Genomic DNA, 20,637 nt, shown 5'->3' with positions numbered 1-20,637 from the left:
GCATCTTACTATATCGACTAAAAGGTTTGGTGGAGCTTAAGCGCCTGTTTATCCAAAGAGAGTTAGTCCTTTATCCGAACCATATTTAACCTTCGAGCTTATAAATAATAAAGAAAATTAATACAAAATAAATAAATAAAATCATAGATCTTAAGTGTAATAAGAGTTTGTAACTTATCTCTTGTATAGAATTGAGAATAAATTTGTTTTAAAATAACACAAAACGTTAAGTATGGTAACTGAAAGGATAACTTTCAATGATGAAACTTAAGCCTTTCAATAAAGTTTTGAGCTTCTTTAATTCAGTACTGTGGAGCTGCCAGCAAAATCGAGACCGACAGTTATAAGCGTTATCTCAAGCTGCATTATATATTTATTACCCCGTTAATTTAGAATCACACAGACATGGATTAAAATAACTTCAGTTATAAGATAATATTATTATAACATTCTAGCAGCACTTATTTAATCCACACACTATTAAATTCTCATTTCTCTACTATTAACTCACTTCTTTTTTAATAATAATAATAAAAGCATCGAATGTAGAATGTAAAATTTTAAATAAGATAATATACACACAAACACACACATATTCCCCTTCCCTTTCATCCTTTACACAATGAGACAAAGGCCATAGAGAAGAGGACAAGGATGTGCTATTACCAATTTGTCTCGTATGAGGACTCGGTTAATATAAAGAGGGAAAAGGGAATAGAAACACCTTGGCACTACTTCCTTATAGAAGTTTAAAAAGTATTAAGGACTAAGGACTAAGGAGGCCTAGAGCTCGTTTCCACTTCCTTCTTCCCATATCCTTGGTTTTAGTGACACATAATTTCTTCTGAATTTTAATGTGATACAGACACACCCTCTAAATTATTTAAATGTATATCGTTTGACTCGGTCAACAAGAAATTATACAGTAACAATAGCCATCCACAACGTCTCATGATAAGATGGTAGGAGACGTAACCTTATTCACATCCATAATATAATTAATTCTTTATTGTATTCCACCTTGAGTATTTATCAAGGCTATCCTAATCATATGCAGGATATCATATATATTTTTTATGAATATGGTGTAAATTTATGACGAAGATTATAAGCGAGTAAGCTAATTAGCTTAGAAACGAATAAAAGACTAAGGTTAAAAAATATATATAGTTTCCACGAACATGTGCAAGAATGCTCAAAAAGAGGAGTAGAATTTAAGGATCTGTCAATTTCGGACACGTCAAGCTGTTAGCATCTAATTATGTTTAGATTTAGGTGAGGATTCTTCCAACTACGTTTTAATTATCTCAATTCCCCTAAACTAACCTTCATTGGTGCATTAAAACAAATGCAACCATCCACGGGAGAGGATCGTTTTACTTAATCCCAGATCGAAACTGGTCGCCTCTTGCTATGGTCCAAGAAGTACCTACCTCGCATGGCAATGCATCCCATTTAAATATTTCCCCAGTTTTAGTATAATATGGCCATGATAGTTGTTTAAGATAGTAGAAGTACTGCTATGAAGAGAAATTGTAGGAATGTAAAAAGATGAAAGAAATAAAAATGATGATGAGAAACTCATTTTATGATGTTGCACTTTTCTATTTCACTGCAGTTACTAAAAATTCATTGGAGTCCCAAGGGGATGGATGGCAAGGCGATTAAGGCCCAAAATTAGAATTTGTTAGGAGATTTTAGGAGAGTATATGGGGATTTGGTAGGAGCATTAATTCTTCTAAATAAAGCAGCATGAAAGTTACTCATTCTTCCCTAATCTCATCTTTTTTGCCTGTTTTTTTTAACTTCAATTTTTCTAGTTTCAGCTTGACCAGCAATGAGAAAGGGCAAAGTAGGAATTCTGAGTCATAGTCGTATGTGGAGACTAGAGGTAGGAGGGTATTGGATGGAGCTCTCCATTCTTTTTATCTCCTACCCCATTATTTTTTTCTTGGAGAGAGAGAGAGAGAGTACTGAAGCGAGTGCAGCAGACCAGCTTGAGAGAAAAAGCCTGTCTTTTCTTCTTTTTATAGCTGCTGAGGAATCGACGAATCTGAAGCCTGATGCATAGTTGGGTCTTGTAGATTTATCTTCTTCTAAGCAGGAGGTAAGAAGTAGGAGTTGAGACCCATTTCTCTAATCATAGATTTCCCCCGTCGGAATCTCGAGCAGGTGTGGAGTGGAACGCCGAATCAATTTGTGGGTTTGGTTCGAAACATACACGCGTTGTTTCTTGGTCTTTTGTTGGGTTTCTTTTGCTTTTCCGCGCTTTTCCCGTCTTGCTGTCCGTAAATGAGGTTCCTTTCTTCCTTTGGAGGCCATTTTTGTTCTGGAATGGCTCGCTAATGCTAGCTTTGATGCGGGTTTGTGTAGATGAATAGGCCTCTTTCTTTGGTATATCTCGTTTTAGTGCTGCAAATGGAGGAGCTCGGGCAAGTGGGCCTAGTTTAGGTGAGGCTAGGGTACTGGATTTCATGTGGGTTTGTCGGAGATAAGGCCTTCGATTTGGTTCTTTTCGTTTGGTGAAGTGGGACTTCTTCAAATCAAACCCCCCACAGCGTCTTTCCGTGTTTCTTCTTCACAGAAGAGAGAGAAATGCTGTTGTTGTCTTCCTCTTTAGCTATCTATCATCCATAAAGTTGCTATCTTTAATTATTGGTACTTCGTCTAGTGAGTAGGTAGGTCATAGTCGATTTCTAGAAAATGTTCAGAAGCGAATCATGCTAAATATTCATGTAAGTTGTTCTCTAATATATCAACTTTAACAAGCTGGAGTTGATATATGTTTCTGCAATCGCTTTCCAGGTCTCCTTAAGTGCTTCAAGAAAGCAATTATAAGCTACTTACAGTGTTTTCCACCGTATATCTCGCAATTGGGGTATCACTCCTAGGGCTAGGTGATTGGAGGTTGGCTCTTGAATATTTGGGATCTCAAGATGCGTCTGCTTGTTCTTATATCCTGGTCATTAACTTTAGTCGTAAGGTTGATATTTCCATTTTGGTTTTGGCTTCTTGCTTCAGTTCTTATATCATGAATCCGTTGTCTCATCAGGAAACTTATCCCATTTATTTCCAGAGGGAATGTTTCTTTGGTTGAAGTCATGTGCGTGTGATTTAATGTGGGTGAAAATTCTGATATACTTTGTTCTGAATATTTCTATTACATGTGTATTCATGATCTGATTTCTCAAAGCTTGATAGTTTGAGCCTTTGAGGTCATAGTGGAAACCAAGGCTGTACTTTTCATGCAATTTTGCCATTTTCTTCTTGGGGGAAAAAGTGTTGTAATATTTAATCGCTCCATTTATCCAGAAATAAAACTACAAGGTCTCATTTTATTCTTTTGGTTATTTGTCTGAATTGTAGGGGAACCAGTAATCAGCATAATATGTATGACTAATACTCATTGTGAGCTGGACATGAGTATTTTGGTGGGGATATGCTTCAACCAAGGGAAGCTGATATACCTGCTCTTTTTTTAGTCTTTGTTGTGCTTCCTCTGGTCACATATATTATTCTAGGGATATGGAGTGAGGCTGGGAAGAAGAAGGATAGGATAGCTATGCTTGCTCAGCTTGCAGCTGAAGAAGCTCTTAGAGTAGAAGCAATGGCGTCTACTGATGTTGTACCAGCTGCGCCTTTATTGAAAAATGGCTTTCACGAGTGCGCTAGATGCCTTGCTCCTGCTACTACACGCTGCTCCAGATGCAAGTCTGTCAGATACTGGTATGCTTGTTTACTATTTCATGTTGGATCATTCAAAAGGCATATTCAAACTATTTAAGTCCTTGAAGTTCTTTCTGCTTTGCTCCATTTACCAAAGTAGGGCATGATATTTATGTAACAATTTTTGAACTCTTAAGATTTGTTCTGGTTCCAGCAACTTTCTTTTAAATCCCTTATGATCTGCACGAGTCTTTTTATTGTTGAACTTACTGTTAGGAACTTAGAATACAAACAATGCTTAAAAAAATGATACAATACCAAGCTAGTGGGAAGTTTCATGAAATCGCATCTACTTAGAAGTAGAAGGACACTAATGAAGAAATATGATGCAACCTGCCAAAAAAGCATAAGAGAGTTCCGTATGAACTAAATGTCTATGTGAGTAAAAAAGAACCACATTTTCTACTCAGTTGATTTCTGGATGTCATTTCTAGCAAACTTTTTAATTGTTATATACTAATGACGACATATAGTGATATTTTTCTAAAGGTCACGGAGGTTATGTAGGTAAATTTCTTAACAAGACTGAATAACAAGCAAAATAAATGGGAGCAACAAGAGGAATGAAGATAAACAATCAGCTGCTATTTTTTTTCTCAGACTCTGAACTCGGAATTTCATTCAAATTCACTTCTTTATTTTGTGAATCCTAAATTATTATGATCTGGTTCGTCTTGGAGGCTTTCCTTTTCATGTAGTTTTCTTCTTCCTAACTCCCACAGGAAATTTCACAACTCTTAGAATGGTTTTTTCAACTTCCAAGAGATTAATCTCTATCATATGAGTGCTTCAATTCGAAGAGATTACATTCCATTTGCTCAAGTTAATTTTGAAAAAAGCTTCATAAGATTAGTTTGGGAAACTGTAATCCAGCATTGACCTATTTTATGTTTGGATTGCTCATTTGAAAGGGCTCCTACATCAGAGCTGGAGATAAAGATTAATTAAGTATAAGTGGACGGTCTCTTGGTTCTTTTATTTTCTGGTATGCTTCTTATAGTTACAACTTACAAGTAGATAATTATCCAGGTAATTTAGATATTGGTTTCATCATAACCTTTATAAGGAGAACAGCTTGCTATATTTGCTTACATAAATCGGTAGTTAGGCTTCTGATTATGTTTGCTCCTTTTAGAAAACCACAAAGAATTAGTTGAAATATGAGATTTCGACAAGGCCACTTTACTGATAGTACGTCAAACTTTTAGAAGTAAAACAAGTCTTGAACCATATATACATCCTAAAATCCTATGCTTTTGAATGGAGTACAGTTTGAAAGTGATATACTGCTAAGAAAGTTTTGAGATTGATGTGGTCAAATAAAATCTCTTTATGGGCTGAAGAAGGAAATGGTGATGCATCTTTTGTTAAACACTGAGTATGCTTTCTCTATCTATTAGCATTTGTCCTCTGAGATCCTGTCTTGCTGCCATAATGATAGTGGAGCAACTGCACTTTTGGAGATAATCTTTTCACCCTTTTGACTACAAATATATGGATTAGTGCATATCACTAATTTCTTATTTAATAGTTCAAGTATTATGTCCTGATTTTTGCCTACCTACTTTCTTTGTTTGAGCGTAGAGGGATCTTAATGTTGTTTTTAATTGCAACATTAAAGAGCTCTCAAGGTGATAACTACATGCTTAAAAGGACTGCCTACTAGTCCATATGTATCTTCTTTTCTATTTTTGGTCTTCATTATAACTTTCCATGTTGTAGGATCCTATGACTTTTTTTATAGTGCTTTCTCCTTTATTATCTTTGTTTGCCTATTGATCCTAAAGATTTCTAGTAAGAAGATATCACAAAGAGTGATCTGCCAAAGCATAAGACTTAATTTTGTTGTTAGAAACTGACTTATATTGTGTACCTTTTGACAACTGAAACCTTCATCATATCAATCAATCTAACTCTTACAAGAAGAACCATCGTCCATCTTCACAATATTTGGATATGTATATAAGCATGATTTTTCATGGTAATATATTTTAAAGTTGACTGAAACTCTTTTTATATTTCTTTCTTTTTCGTTCTTTATGACCAAAGAGGCCAAATTCAGGTTGAGTTGAAGGATCTGGGTTGAGATCTCTTGTTTTGTAACTTTTATTTATTTATTTTAAAACATAGTTGATCTTGCACAGAGCCACAGATCCTCAGAAATATATATATATATATAATTTTCACATTATTGCAGTTCTGGGAGATGTCAAATATTACATTGGAGGCAGGGACACAAGCAACAATGCCAGCACTGGCATGATAGAGGCGTGAATGATTTGGCTTGTGAACCTTTTACAGAAGATGTGCAACAGAAGTCCTTGGATAATTTCAACTCACCATTTCTTGCAAGTGTGATGGAACATTCCCTGCAGAATTATACTCATGGTGATCTATCAGATGATCCATCTATTATAACAACTGATAGTTATCAGGATTCGGGGAACACAGTAAATCTTTCAGATACAAGGGCTATCAGTAAATTTGAACAAGTTATTTCTAAAAGTGGAGATGGTCATCCCTGTCCATTTGATGGCAATATTTGTGAAGTTATTGATGACAACACTTTGTTTTCAGAGGTTTCATCACAAGATGCTCTGATGGGACATAAGGTTGCTTCAGTTCAATTGGTTTATAGTTGTCATTCTTCTGTTTGTATGTTAGGACTCTTGATTATGCTTATCTGGTTGTAGATTTTAACCATAATAACATCATTTGATAACTTGTGATTTCGCTCATGATGAAATGATAATAACCAGGGCTCTAGTTCATATGCTGTCAAAGATATTTTGCACCCATCTCATAAATCAACAAGAGAAACAAGAAATGGATCCAAATCAAGTAGCCCACCTGGAATATCAAGTCCTTACAATTTGCAAAGTGATGTGATAGGTGAATCTGAAACCGACAGACGTGTCACTTCAGATAACATCTGTTCTTCCGATAATGGATTTGCTTCTGCTGTTGAACCAATTGAAAGGAGTCAGTCAGCAGAAAATAGTTCTTCTAAAGGAAGTACAATGTATAAGAAACCTCCATATACAGTGGGTCAGACGTACTCTGTATCACAAGAACCGGAAGAAAGAGTGCTAGGAGAATACCAGCCTCGAGCCATAGAAAGAAACACTTACAAGAAAAATGAGTCACGTAGGTTACACAGAACTTGTTCTGAACTCTATGATGCAACTTATACTAACTCTATGAGTTCCTTGTCCCTTGTCTTACTCTTTTCATATGATTTATAGGAATGCCCAGAATGAATATTCCGACCAATGATGATTTGCAGGGAAATAGTGGAACCTCAAATATGGGGTTGATAAAAGATAACACGAAGCCTGCAAAACTTCTTAAACGTAGTCTTGTGGGGTTGATAAAAGATAACAAGAAGGACAAGGTTTGGATATTCCTCACTTGTTTAGATATGTTATCCACTTGCATTTGGTCTGCTTTCTAAGCATCAACTAAAACATCTCCTTTTCATGTTCTGAAATTTTAGAAGTTGCAGCTTCTGTTTCCATTTGAGGATCTTGTAAAGTTTTTTCAGTGCGAAGTGGAGGGTTTATCCCCTAGGGGTCTTCTTAACTGCGGAAACAGGTATTTTTAGACATTTACTTAATTACTTCTAATCAAATAGTTTCAACTTATCATTTCCTACAAGTCTTGTATCTGCGAAGATTCTTGCAAATTTATCCTGTCCAATTTTTAATGTAGTTAGAAACTTAGAATGTAAAACTTGGAATATCAATGTATGGGTTGTAATTTTTGTTTTTCACATCACGGCCTGAAATTTTAGATACTATTGCCTTTCTTACTTTAGCTTGAGGAAGTTTAATGTTGGAACTCAGAAAATTTTGGTTTGTTATTATTATCTTAAGTTCACCGAAGCAAGACCATTTGTTTCTTTGGGTCCAGAAAGTGCATCTTTCCTGGACAATCTTTGGAAGCGAGTTTTGCAAGACCTCACTGCAGGAGTTTGGTGTTCTCAACTTCTTATCTTTTATCTTGTGATTTTGTGTAATGGCTTTGAGAACTTTTCTGTACATTTTCCTAAGGACTGTCATTCTCTTAGAAATTTTTTTTTTTCATCCCAGAATTTAGACCATGTGCAATTCAATATTAAAAATTACTCATCTACCGACTTAATTTATGCCTTCTAATTTGGGCAATTGTTTGGATGACAAATTAAGAGTAGACCTATAAATGTGGGGACCAGGCCAAGTGGACTGATGCACTCACCTTAATTTTCACATATTGGGGGCCCTATTGACCAACTTCAACCTGATTCAGCCTAAAAGAAGGGTGTATTGGCAGAGCTTCTGTGCAAACTGCAAAGTACTACTATGCGCCAAAGCCCACCTGGACTGACTCGAGATCCTGCTCAGTAGTGGGCTCATCTTCAGTCTAGTATATGGATTAGATTGGGTCAGCTTGACTTGCCGCTTGAACAAGGCATTAAGTCAAAGGAGGGCCTTGAAATGGGTTCACCCACCTAGTAGGTCTGCAAGATTTCAAGTAAAGGAGGTCCTATCCCTTTTAAGTGTTCTTGTGAAAAGAAGTAACTATCTAAAATCTATCTTTTTCTGTATGTACTATGGACATACAACATATTCTATGTCAAGGATATTGAGGAAACATCAAAATTATTTTGATTTAGACATTAGTGAATCACGTATTTCAGGATATAAGATTAAGAAATTCATTTATGAAAGAGAACTTTCATGCTCATATTGACATGGCAGAAGCTCCCACTCCATATGTTTTTTTGGATGGTTTTAAAGAATTTATTTTTCTTAAGCTTGTTAGAATATTAAATCTAAAAACCACCGATCTTTAACTAAAATGTTTTTTTTAATAATTTAGTTATCACAGTGTTAAAGTAGGAGGTGTTGAATTCAAATTCCGTCACACCTACATTGTTATTTAAATTAGAAAACCTAAATCTATTTAAGTCAAGTCCACTTTTTAGGTCCGTCAAAATATCTCAAGTTAGAAGTAAGGGGGATTGTTAGAATATTAAAAATAAAAAATAAAAACTATTTTCTAACAGCTTAAACTTTTCAAGTAGTTGATGAGTTATCATGTCTATTCTTGAGTCTTGCTTCCATTATCGAGATGATATGCACGATTACAAACCACAGAAGGTCTTTGCTTGGGCCTTGGGGATAGATGATCACATTTATGTAGTTAATTTCTGATATCATATTCATTTCCCTAATGACATTATATGATGTCATGACAGCCATACTTAAATCCTTCAGTAACTTTTCTGGATTTAACCTTCTTCTTTTACCTTGCAGTTGCTATGCTAATGCTGTTTTACAGTGTCTTACTTGCACAAAACCTCTCATGATCTATCTGCTTCGGAGATTGCATTCTAAAACCTGTAATTCTCATCTTTTTTTTTCTTTTTTGTTGTAGTAATTCCTCTCTATTGGATGTTTTATGCCATTTTTACGTAATTTCTTTATATATTTTAGGCTGGTCAAAGAATTGGTGCCTCATGTGTGAACTTGAGCAACATGCATCAATGTTACGAGAAGGTGGAGGACCTCTATCCCCCAGTAGGATTCTTTCAAATATGAGGAATATCGGATGCCTTTTAGGTGGTGGAAGCCAGGAGGATGCTCATGAGTTTTTAAGGTGCTATAAATTGCACATGTGACATCTTTCTGTTTGTCTGTTTTTCTTTTCGTGCGTGCATTTATCTGCTTGTTGCAGCTTACGACGTTTGATTCCTTCTTGGTTCTATTCGACTAGTTAACTATGTTCTTTTCATTACGCTTTTGAACTTAAATATCATCAGGCTTCTAGTTACTTCTATGCAATCTACATGCCTTGAGGGATTGGGTGGTGAGAAGCAAGTTGATCCAAGACTACAAGAGACAACATTAATACAACAAATATTTGGTGGTCGCCTCAAATCAAAGGTAATTATTTAGTCTAGGCTTGACTTTTTCTGCTATAACATTTTTTTTTCAGATTCATGTTATGTTGTTATTCATTTAATCCTAATTAGTTTATCTGTATGAGACAAGGTTAAGTGTCTGAAATGCTACCATGAGTCTGAAAGGTATGAGAATATTATGGATCTTACTTTGGAGATTCATGGTTGGGTTGAGTCCTTGGAAGATGCACTTACACAATTTACTGCTGCTGAGGATTTAGATGGAGAGAACATGTATAGATGTGGAAGGTAGCATGATGACCTCATAATTAGCATTTTATTGCTGCCATGGCTTTGTGTAGTCTGTTTTGATTTCCATCTCTTAAATGCAGGTGTTCAGCATATGTCAGAGCCAGAAAGGAGTTAAGTGTTCATGAGGTACCGAACATCTTAACAATAGTCCTGAAGAGATTTGAGGTAATGATTCTTAGTAAGGACTTGGCTTAAGTTTTGAAGCTTTTTGTTCCAGTTAGCTATGATACATGTCCTAGATATGTAGGATGCTCTTTTAATTAGTCTTATGTAAGATTATATTCTGTAATTATGACTTGCTGCTTTCATCCTGCTACTCACTTTTACAGAAAAGTATATTTTCCTTTTCACTCAGTAGAATGACCTCTCAAAAGTCAAAATGATGCCAAAATGGATCAGGATGGAAGGAATCGTGGAAGTTCATAATCTTTTCTACAACAGGACAGCTATAATTGTCAGGAAAAGCCACACCAACAATAATTTGCATTGGTTGTTTAGTGCATAAACATTGATTAGAGATCTATATATTAGACAACTAAAGATGAACTGACAAATTCTATGCTTTCTTATCAGTCTACTTATGTAAGCATAACTCATCTTTATACCATGCATGATAGTGATGCATTAGTGGGACTGTCTCTCTCTTCCTTTTCTTTTCTTTTCTTTTCATGATCATGTCTCTAAGACAACTTGAAATTTTTTCCCAAGTAGACATAATATTCTTTTTAGTAATGCCAGTAGACATGATATTCTTTTTAGTAATGCCAGTAGACATGATATTCTATATAGTAATGCCAAAAGTACCGCATTGCACTTCTCCACTAGACTCTTTCCATGTTTGGAGGATGGTTTGGAGGCTCAATCTTTGGTTGCTTGATCGAAATCCATAACAACTAACACAGTTTAATTTACCCTCCAATTGACTACATAGATTTCATAGCACTCCTTCCTCTGGCTTGATTTTGTTTCGATCAAATGGACTTTTTTGAAGAGGGCTGAAGCCAGGTTGGCACTGGTTGCAAAAAATGCGAATTCTCATTGATCTTTGGGAGTTTAGTTGTGCTCCAGTCTACCCCATACTAGAGGATAGGGCTTGATAATATGATCAGGATGCGTGTTTCTTCTTGAATTTGTTTTGCTATCATGATTAATATACCTTTGCAGATATATTTTGATAGAGAAAAAATTCTGATTATGTGAAATATTCATTTCTGGATATCTCTGTCAGACTTTGATTTTCTGTTGAACTGTGCTCAATATGATAGATGCAGTCTGCTATTTGCAGTCAATTTGTAGCTTGTGTTTTCTCTTATTTATTGTTAAATCTACACCCGTCAAATTAACTTGCCTTCTTGTTGAGGCAATAATTTATGTCCTTTTTCTTGATTGACATCTATCACAACATTTTTCTGATAAGCGTTTATTATTTCTTCACTTTACCAGACAGGGAAATATGGCAAAATCAATAAATGTGTTACTTTCCCTGAAATGCTGGACATGATTCCATTTGTGACTGGATCTGCTGACAGCCCTCCTCTTTACCTGCTGTATGCGGTGGTTGTACATTTGGATACACACAATGCATCATTTACTGGACATTATGTGGCATATATTAAAGATATGCAAGGAACATGGTTGAGAATTGATGACTCTGAGGTAAAAAATGTCCATAAAATTATATTTTGATGTTTTATATATTTGAAGCAGCAACGAAAATGCTCGTATTTCACTGGTTATAAATACTGTATGGAGTTTAAATTGAATATATGCATTATACTCTACTGATTACTTCTGGCCAATTATTCAACATTGTTTCTTTGTAATCTTAATGCTCTTGAACTCAATAGATTTAACATACGTAGACTTTGAATGCTCATAGGCACATCTGGAACTACTATTTCATCTGACTAATAAAATTTATAACAATAGCCACTTGAAGAAGCTTATTCTGGACTAAGCACAATAGAAGGAATTCTGCTGACTTTTTATTGAATATATCTTTCAGGTTCAGGCTGTACCATTAAGTCAAGTGATGTCAGAAAGTGCATATATGCTATTCTACTCAAGGTATGTTTTCAAATTGATACTGGAGATTTTATCTTTTGGTGATGCGCTCATGGCAATGTGGACAATACTAGTCTTACAAATGTGTCACCTCAATCAGGTCTTTTCCTCGTCCTCCGAGGGTTTACCTTGAAGAAGAGCTATTGTTTGCCCCAACTTCTGCTAAATATAACTCCTTAAAGTCCCAGAAATCCTCAAAGCATGAACACCAGAGACAGCGCAACACACTATTTGCCTCACAAGATCAGATGGATGTGAGAGATGTTTTCAGACCAGAACATAGAGCAAGTAATGAGGGCCAACCGGGAAATTACATCTTCAAGTCCAGAGATGTATATCCTAAAGAGGAAAGATTTGCAGATTCAGTTAGTGTGGACTTCTCTGATGCTACATCAAGCGACTGGTCGCTGTTTACAAGCTCAGATGAATCGTCCTTTACCACCGAGAGTACCAGAGATTCGTGCAGTGTAGTTGACTATGGAGAAGATGCTAGTCTTGATCCAATTTCCTCTTTATTTGCTCCCCTCTATGGTCCAGAGGGTATCATCTCCTGTAAAAAGTTATCTTGTAGGCCGCAAACAAGATTCTTTTCGGAGAGCCTGGGTTCTGACTTGGATTCTTCCCTGCCGACGCAACCTCTCGGCAATGTACATAGAGGAAGGCATCTAGATCAGGCCTATACTTCTTATAGTCGATACTGGAGTAATCCGAAAGATGGTTTTGTTCAAACATCTGGATTCTGTGATATGTAATCAATCAAATTATATAGTTTAGTAGAGCCTGCAGGTACCTGCATACTGGTAATGTCTCATTTTTTTTAGCTGAATGGGGCATGCTTAATCTTACATACAAATTTAGGCAGAAGGAAAATGAATGCTACTCTTGCAGTAACTAGACTCACGGATTGATGTTTTAATCTTAGGTTGTAATGTCTAATTAGGATGCTAGATTGTTCTGTATCAATTCTTTGGACCTCCCTTTTTCTCAAAACACAAAAGAAAGAAAGAAATTCTTTGGAGGTCCCTGGTATGTTTGAATTTTGATTGAAAGTTATTTACTTAATGATTGAACAGTGGGGATCCAGAAATTTATGATAATTCTATGTTTTACTTGATTTGTACTCAATGGGAACCGGGAAGAGTTACCACTCTGCTTACAAACGGAACCTCTGTTGGTTCACTGTTTTCATATTAGTCTTGCGGAATCCGACCCGCTGCTTTCACCTTCTCATCTAAATCAACGCCAGCGACCTGTTCGATCAAGTGTTTCTAAGAACCAAGAACAATTAGCTCTTCTCCAGTTCCCAATACTTACATTGCCCACAACCTATTCGATCAAATGCTTCTTAGAACCAAAACGAGATTGCCAACGTGAACCAAAAGGCCAAAGGAGAATGCCATTCCCCACTCTCAAAAACCCTCTTCCGGTCCTCCATTCTTCCTCCCATCTCCTCCTTTCCCTTCGCCTCTCCTCCTCTTCTCTCTTCAATGCACTTCACCACCGCCGCCGTCAGCAGCAAAACCAGCAACAAAAAGACCAACAAGAAGAGCTCCCAAACCCCTACGACCTCATGAGAGAAGACCCAATCCAGGTCTGCTCCGACCTCTGGGTCCGCTCCTTCTCCCGCCCCACCACCCTCCCCCTCACCAATCTCACTGGCTTCTTGAAAAAGTTTGATCTTTGGGTCCTCGCCTACCAGCGCTCCTGCGCCCACCACACCGGCTCTTTCCCTCCTCGCGCAGCCATTCACCTCGCCCACCTCCGCTCCCTCCTCCTCCTCCAACGCGCCGCTTTATCACCATCCTACCCCTGGGGTGCCGCAACGCATCTACTCCTCCGCTCCCCCGCCGACCCCCCGTCCACCCGCCCGATCTCCCGCCGCAAGTTCCAAGCCCTCCTTGCCAGTTCCCCGCCACCGTTCCAAGACCGCGTCGTCCAAGAGCTCCTTCTCCTCCTCCTCGAGCCAATCTTTGAAGCCCGGTTCTCCCCCAAGTCCCACGCTTTCCGCCCCGGGCGGAACCCACACACCGTGCTCCGCACCATCAGGTCCAATTTTGCTGGCTACCTCTGGTTTCTCAAGGTTGATCTCACTGATGTCGTTGATGGGCTCACTCCAGATGTGATCATGGCATGTTTAGAAAAGGGCGTTGCGGACCGGAAAGTTCTTGGCTTGATCAAATCTGCGCTGAGGACTCCGGTGAGAGTGGGGTCATTATCGTCAGAGAAAGAAGCTGATAGATTGAGTAAGAAGAGGATGAAGCGGAAGATGCTGAGGAAGAGCAGGAAGAAGAAGGTGTTGAATGAGAACGAGCCGAAGCCGGATCCATACTGGTTGCGCACATTCTTTAGCTTCGCACCAGAGGAGGCTGCGAGAGTTTCAAATTATGGGAATTGTGGAATTTTGAGCCCATTGCTTGCAAATGTTTGTTTGAGTGAGTTGGATTATTGGATGGAAGAGAAGGTACACAAATACTTTCGGCCATCAAAGCTTGACTCTATTTGGAAGGATACAATTAATGATGGTTGCCATAACCCTGCATGGCCTGAATTTGTTCCATCGAGTGGAAAGGAGAAGACAAGGAAAATGGATTTTGTTCGCTATGGTTCCTACATTTTAATTGGGATTCGAGGACCAAGAGAGGATGCCGTGGAGATCAGGAAGGATTTGATTGAATTCTGTGAGAGTAAGTTCGGTTTAAGATTGGAGAATGCAAGAGTAGAGATTGAACACATAACTAGGGGGATCGAGTTCTTGGATCATGTAATTTCTCGACGAATGATATACCCTACACTGCGATACACGGCCTCTGGAGGGAAGATTGTAAGTGAAAAAGGTGTTGGAACTTTGCTCTCTGTCACTGCAAGCTTGCAACGATGTATAAGTCAGTTCAGGCGCCTTGAGCTCGTCAAAGGGGACAGGGATCCAGAGCCACTGCCTTGCACAGCAATGCTTTATTCTGGACAAGCCCATACGAATTCTCAAATGAACAAGTTCCTCGAGACCATGGCTGATTGGTACAAATATGCAGACAACCGGAAGAAAATTGTTGGGTTCTGTGCTTATGTTATAAGGAGTTCTCTGGCTAAGCTCTACGCAGCAAGATATAGATTAAAGTCTCGTGCTAAGGTTTACAAGATTGCATCACGGGACCTCAGTCGTCCACTGAAAGAGAGCACTAGGAACGATGCACCTGAATTCTCTGATCTATTGAGAATGGGACTTGTTGATGCCATAGATGGTGTTCAGTTTTCTCACATGTCATCGATTCCATCATGTGATTATGCCCCTTTCCCTAGAAACTGGGTACCTCACCATGAACTGGTATTGCGTGAGTATATTAAGCTGCAAGATCCAAAGTTTTTCTGTGAATTGCATAAGACAGTTAGACGACAGGAACTAAGGTCACCACAGGAAGTTATGTCAGAAATGATATGGAACTATAAGACTTATGGTGTTTGGAACATGAATTCCCAAAGGACTCTAAAAGAACAGGGGAACACTGACGTAACTGCCAACAGTGACAGAATACCTCTGTTGGATAAATAGTCCAGTATTCTTAAGTTGGAATTTTGCCAGGTTAAAGAAGTGCAATGGTTCACTTCCCAGTGGTGATACAGGCTGAGATGCACCCATAAGGTGGATTGTTCAGTCAACTGAACAGGAATTCTGAGTTCCAAGAGATACTTCTGTATTTTGGGAGATCTCAAGGTAAATGCTCAATAACTTCTTTTTACCTAGATAGGAAATATGAAATTATGTTACATGTTGTGGATAAGTTCTGCAAGTTTTGTTTTGGCTGGTCCTTCATTGGATGTCCTTCGTCTTGAGTAAGCAAAGTGTTTCCAGTATGTCCTTCAGTTTTGTGGTCACGCTGGTTCAAGACTAGTGGTACTTCAGGTTATTCTTTGTGTGTAAATGTTGAAAGTATGTCTTTCATGTGTAAAAGCTAAGATTACATGCCACTCTTCTCCTCAACAGTACGACACCATTAATCCGCTCCAGGAAGACTTGGTTTCAATTTGGGGGCAGTCCAGCTGTCCATATTAATATTTATGGCCTTGTTTGTTTTGAGTTCATAGACCCTCTTATCTGGTTCATGAACCTATAACTTGATTCAGTAACGAAATATCTTTTTATCTTTTTTATATCTGAGTTTACTTTATAAAAAAATTAAAATTAAGAAATGAAACTAACTAATCTAGTTTGGAGCTTAGCCTCAAACTAAACAAGACCTATACTACCCTAATGCCCAAGAAGAAAGAAACAACAATAATGATTTTTATGTTTGTTTCAATGTCTCTTCTTATCTACATAATTACAAGTATCTGGAAGCTAAACCTAAAAGAATTGGCACTTCCTTGTGCCGATGGATAGTGATATATTTGACCTGCAGATTCAGGAGAAGCATTCTATAAGAAAACAAGCTGACTTAACATTTATTGTATAGTAGCATATTACTTGCTATTAGATAAAAAGGCCTTCCTCATTTTGGCCGTAACTCTCTTGATGTTAGTGAAGCTTGAGATCTTTCTATCATTTTTTGGTATGAACATAAAATATAGGCAAGGATCCTCAGTCATGGCCTCCAAATATTATTCTTATTGAAGTGCAGTTATGCTGACTGTCATCAATTTTAAGATCTTTGGGGAGATGATGGCTGTATATTATTTATAGCTAAACCATTTTGCGCTCTTCTGTCACCTTGCTCATTGCACTGCTGAAGATTTCTTCTGTTTAGGCTTGAATCTGATAAGTGTGAGTAGTAATTCTGGAAATTGTGAGGATGCTGTTACTTTTCTTTGTCAAAGATTCTTAACTATGTGATGGAAGATCACCAGATAGAAGACTACTTGCCTTTTGGGCCATACCTTAGGACATGGCCTACTTCCTGTTGCTGAAGGGCTTTCTGACGGTCTAAATGCCTCCGCCATACTATCTGAAATGATCTTGAAATTTGGATGGTTAAAAATGTCATTTTTGTCTTTCATATGAATTGTGCGATCTCGCACAACTAGTATAATGACAGGTTAATTTATTTGTATAGACATGCTGAGTGTGCTTGTATTGTGCTTGTGCAGGAAATGAACTTCAGGACGTGCTTGCAATTTCATGCAAATAAGCAACAATATATCATTCTTGACGAGTGCGGTATCTCAGCGGACATGGCGTCCTCAAATGTGGGTCTATGAAAGGCAAGTTTATGGTGGTATACAGATGGTGATTATGACAAATTGAATGAGTTTGGTGATTCAGGGGAGGACTCTTTCCAGGTATTATTTCTCAAAGTAATTTGTTGTTAGTTTATATATTAACTACTGGTTCTTCAGTTTTTCTCGGCAGGTAAGAAAAGTTCCCTTGGACTTTGGCAAGAACTTGAAAAATCCTTGGTTGCTCCTTTTTCTTGCACCATACTTTGTTTGCTCTTATGAAATATAGTATGATGTTATGAATACATGTTAATAAGTCTTTTCAGTCTACTCTCGAGATTGAAGGGGATTCCGTACAACCCTGTCCAACAGAAAGGAAATGACCTAATTAAATATGAGACATCCGAGAACTTTTTCATATGAAGTGATACTAAGAACGTCCTTTTTATTTCACTTGATTCATGGCTCTCCTTTTATACAGAATCAAACACCATATCATATGGGAATAGAATAGAGAGAGATCAAGAAAAGATGACATGGCAAAAGATGATACGAGTATGCAGGATGTGAGGCTTTTATTTGACGACAAAGCTGTTAATTTAATTGTGTTTCCATATTCCATATTAAACACCAGATTAGAGGTTATAGTTAGACAGCCATCGAAGCGATTGGTACTTCCTTAAAATAAATCTGAATAATTAACTGCCAAGGGGTCCTTCCAGTTGGTCGTGAGGGAGATTCTGCGAGAATTTTATATAGCCCTGACGGTGACTTAATTGTTCAATTTAATATCTAAATTAATTTAAACTTTTATGTATCAATAGACTAAGAACTAACAATAAATAACTAAATAAAAAGAAATGACGTGGACAGCAGCACTAAATAGGCAGCTCCTTGCACTAAGTAAAACTACTAATTCCATTTGCCTGTGTCTTTTAAACACGTCATGGTGTCTTCATTATATATTAAAAGGATCTGTAACATGAAAACGAAATGGTGGTAAACAACTGAGATTTATTAAGTATTTTATTTTGTTCTAAATAATTACTATCACAAGAATGAAACAACAGGCGCAAGGATTTATTTATCAGGTTTATAAATCACCTACAAACAACACTAATTTATTCAATATGAAAAAAAAAATAGAATATCTCGATGACAAGCAAATGAAACAAACAGCCCACAAAATTTTATTCGTTTATTTTCTTGGAAGCAAGAAAAAAGAGATCCAAAATTTGATATTTTAATACATCATTACAAACACGAATGGATTCAAAATTTCCTTCTTAGTTATTTATTAACACAGCGATAAGAATCTCTATTAGAAACACTTAAAATGATTTCGTCTGTAACTTTCTCAAAGATTAATGTGAGACTGTTAATCTCTTTTATTCCAAACTTAACAAAAGTAATATAAATTATCATAATATTTCTATAACATTGATAACATCGTTGTTCAAGTAAATATAAAGTTTCTATCCATATTGTTAAAGATGAATCATATATTTAATGGGAGATACATGTGATAGTGAGATAATAATTGAAGTTTGAGGTATGTAACTTATGATAAGAGAAATTAGAAGACATTGAAAGTATATTCTCTAATAGTTTTTTTAATTTTTGTTGTACTTTCTCCGTTAACTTTCATAAAAAATCTAAACCACGATTATGAAAGCAAACGAAAGTAGGAGGAGTAATTTAAATTTTAAGCAAAATCATATGGGAGAATTTATTATTTACCCATAAACAAAAAGGGAAAGACAAGTTTGCGTAACCAACAATAAAAAACGTGAAAAAGAAATTCAAGCACATAGTAGAAGAACGTAGTAATCCCATTTATATGATATGATTAACTGATTACTGACCCCTTTTCACTTCCCCTAGGGTTCCTCCTCTACGAAGGCGGAGACGGGATAAGACAACCCAATCCCTGCGATCGTCTTAAAGTTAATCTTCTTGCCCTGTGGATCGCTAAGGTGCATATCGCACAAGGAGACCCAGATCAAGAGCTCCTTGGTCTTCACTCCGGTCATCTTCCTCATCCGGCGGTCCTCGACGAACGCCGTCACCTCCGTGCCGTAGGAGACGACCCTCCCGATCTTCTTGAAGGTGTGGGTCACCGCCTTCTTCTGGCGGAGCCAGACGAAGCCGGTCGAGCGGTTGTAGCCGACCTCGTCGAGATCGGGGAGGGGGAGGAGGCCATTGGGGAGGTGGAGCTCCAAGAGGAGCTCCGCCGCCTTCTCCTTGCATAAGGCCGCGCCCGTGTAGACCTCAGCGCCGGCTCGGTGGGTGTCGATCAATTGCAATGCCATGAGGTAATTAGGATTTCCCCCCCTTTTTTCTCTTCCGTCTTCTCGTTTCCTTTTCTTCCTATAGATTGCGGGAAGAGGGAGTGGGCTTCGGTGGGTTTTTATAGAGGGACGAAGAGAAGCCGGAGTTGGTGGGGTAGAATAGGAATTTCCTTTTTCTTTTTTTTTCATTATAAATTAGGCATATTTTTCTATATTTCTTTAAGCTATTTTATTTAAGTTTAAAAAAAATTAGAGTTGCTAACCAGGTTTAAGGTTAAATATCATTCTCAATATATGCCTCTGTTTCCATATACCATTTGACTGAAAGAATATATATATATATTAATTATGAAATATATCTAATGTTTTCAAATCAGATAGTTTTATAAGAAAATTATTTTGGCTGAGAGTAAACTAAAGTGTTTGATGTCATTATCTTTCTGTTAAGCATTGTTAAGCATTGTTAAGCAGAGAAAGTTAGACTTTCTATTTCCCTTCTTCGAGTCACATTCCTTGCTCATCATCGAGACCTTTTATTAGAATAATTTTAAACATACTAATTTAGTGCAGCTAGTGGGATCGAGAATTTAATTGAATGGTTTTTATATGCATTGGTAATCGAATTAATAATGTCTTAATGAAACCAGTATTATTAATATTTGAATTTGAATTCTCTAATATAATATGAGCTTATTTTTTAACTATCTAATAGTAATTTGAAGTGGTCGTACTTCCATTCGCCAGTGTAAATAATGGGAAGCATTCAATTCCCACGTATCAAAAACCTCGTTCGTTTGTACCACTAAACATGCCCATAGATAGAAGTTAAAGAATTCTTCTTAAGCTAGTGTTATACATTCTCAAGGTTGCTATTAATATACTGGAAGACTAGGGGATTATGGTTTAAATATATTTTATTTTATCCTTGGACTTAATCTCGTCCAAAGCAAGCAGCTTCCAATATATATTTATAGAGGAATAGGTCATCGTGTTGTATAGGTAGGGCCAAGCAGAGTAGAGAACATATAAATATAGAAGATAAAAATGAAGACGTGGTTGGAGGGGTGAAAACGGATCGGATTAACTCCGACTTGACCCGCTATCTGATCCGACTCGGATTGGATTTAGATAAAAAATTTCTATTCGACTAGGATTCGGATTCGGATACGGATAGAATTTTTGGAAAAAAAATTCGGATACGGATTCGGATAC

The 20,637-nt window shown here is 37.2% G+C and overlaps 3 protein-coding genes across 6 annotated transcripts; 2 read left to right on the top strand and 1 right to left on the bottom strand.

Moving 5' to 3' along the window:
- Nucleotides 1-1,948: 1,948 nt before the first annotated feature.
- On the top strand, nucleotides 1,949-12,781 carry LOC140765439 (ubiquitin C-terminal hydrolase 15-like). Of its 2 annotated transcripts, none has more exons than XM_073104526.1 (14): nucleotides 1,949-2,107; nucleotides 3,367-3,726; nucleotides 5,924-6,338; nucleotides 6,486-6,873; nucleotides 6,972-7,120; nucleotides 7,223-7,320; nucleotides 9,024-9,109; nucleotides 9,204-9,366; nucleotides 9,530-9,653; nucleotides 9,762-9,919; nucleotides 10,003-10,087; nucleotides 11,366-11,578; nucleotides 11,928-11,989; nucleotides 12,087-12,781. In XM_073104526.1, exons 2-14 carry the CDS (start codon nucleotides 3,440-3,442, stop codon nucleotides 12,736-12,738), a joined length of 2,880 nt encoding a protein of 959 aa, XP_072960627.1. In that variant the 5' UTR covers nucleotides 1,949-2,107; nucleotides 3,367-3,439; the 3' UTR covers nucleotides 12,739-12,781. The 2 variants fall into 2 exon arrangements, with proteins under 2 accessions (XP_072960627.1, XP_072960628.1); XM_073104527.1 differs by lacking the exon at nucleotides 1,949-2,107 and adding an exon at nucleotides 2,806-2,983.
- Nucleotides 12,782-12,921: 140 nt separating this feature from the next.
- LOC140765440 (nuclear intron maturase 1, mitochondrial) lies at nucleotides 12,922-19,149 on the top strand. Of its 3 annotated transcripts, none has more exons than XM_073104531.1 (3): nucleotides 12,922-15,695; nucleotides 17,066-17,257; nucleotides 19,019-19,149. In XM_073104531.1, the coding sequence occupies exon 1, from the start codon at nucleotides 13,380-13,382 to the stop codon at nucleotides 15,531-15,533; it is 2,154 nt and encodes a 717-aa protein (XP_072960632.1). In that variant the 5' UTR covers nucleotides 12,922-13,379; the 3' UTR covers nucleotides 15,534-15,695; nucleotides 17,066-17,257; nucleotides 19,019-19,149. The 3 variants fall into 3 exon arrangements, with proteins under 3 accessions (XP_072960632.1, XP_072960630.1, XP_072960629.1); XM_073104529.1 differs by lacking the exon at nucleotides 19,019-19,149 and adding an exon at nucleotides 17,315-17,569; XM_073104528.1 differs by lacking the exon at nucleotides 19,019-19,149 and having other exon boundaries at nucleotides 17,066-17,569.
- Nucleotides 18,829-19,642, bottom strand: LOC140765441 (uncharacterized). The gene has a single exon (XM_073104532.1). The coding sequence runs from the start codon at nucleotides 19,612-19,614 to the stop codon at nucleotides 19,015-19,017; it is 600 nt and encodes a 199-aa protein (XP_072960633.1). The 5' UTR covers nucleotides 19,615-19,642; the 3' UTR covers nucleotides 18,829-19,014.
- Nucleotides 19,643-20,637: the final 995 nt, after the last annotated feature.

This window comes from Typha angustifolia, chromosome 8 (genome assembly GCF_048772165.1).
Source record: "Typha angustifolia cultivar Huaian chromosome 8, ASM4877216v1, whole genome shotgun sequence".
Classification (NCBI taxonomy): domain Eukaryota; kingdom Viridiplantae; phylum Streptophyta; class Magnoliopsida; order Poales; family Typhaceae; genus Typha; species Typha angustifolia.
The sequence above is the reverse complement of the archived record's forward strand: the minus strand, read 5'-3'. Positions and strand labels throughout refer to the sequence as shown.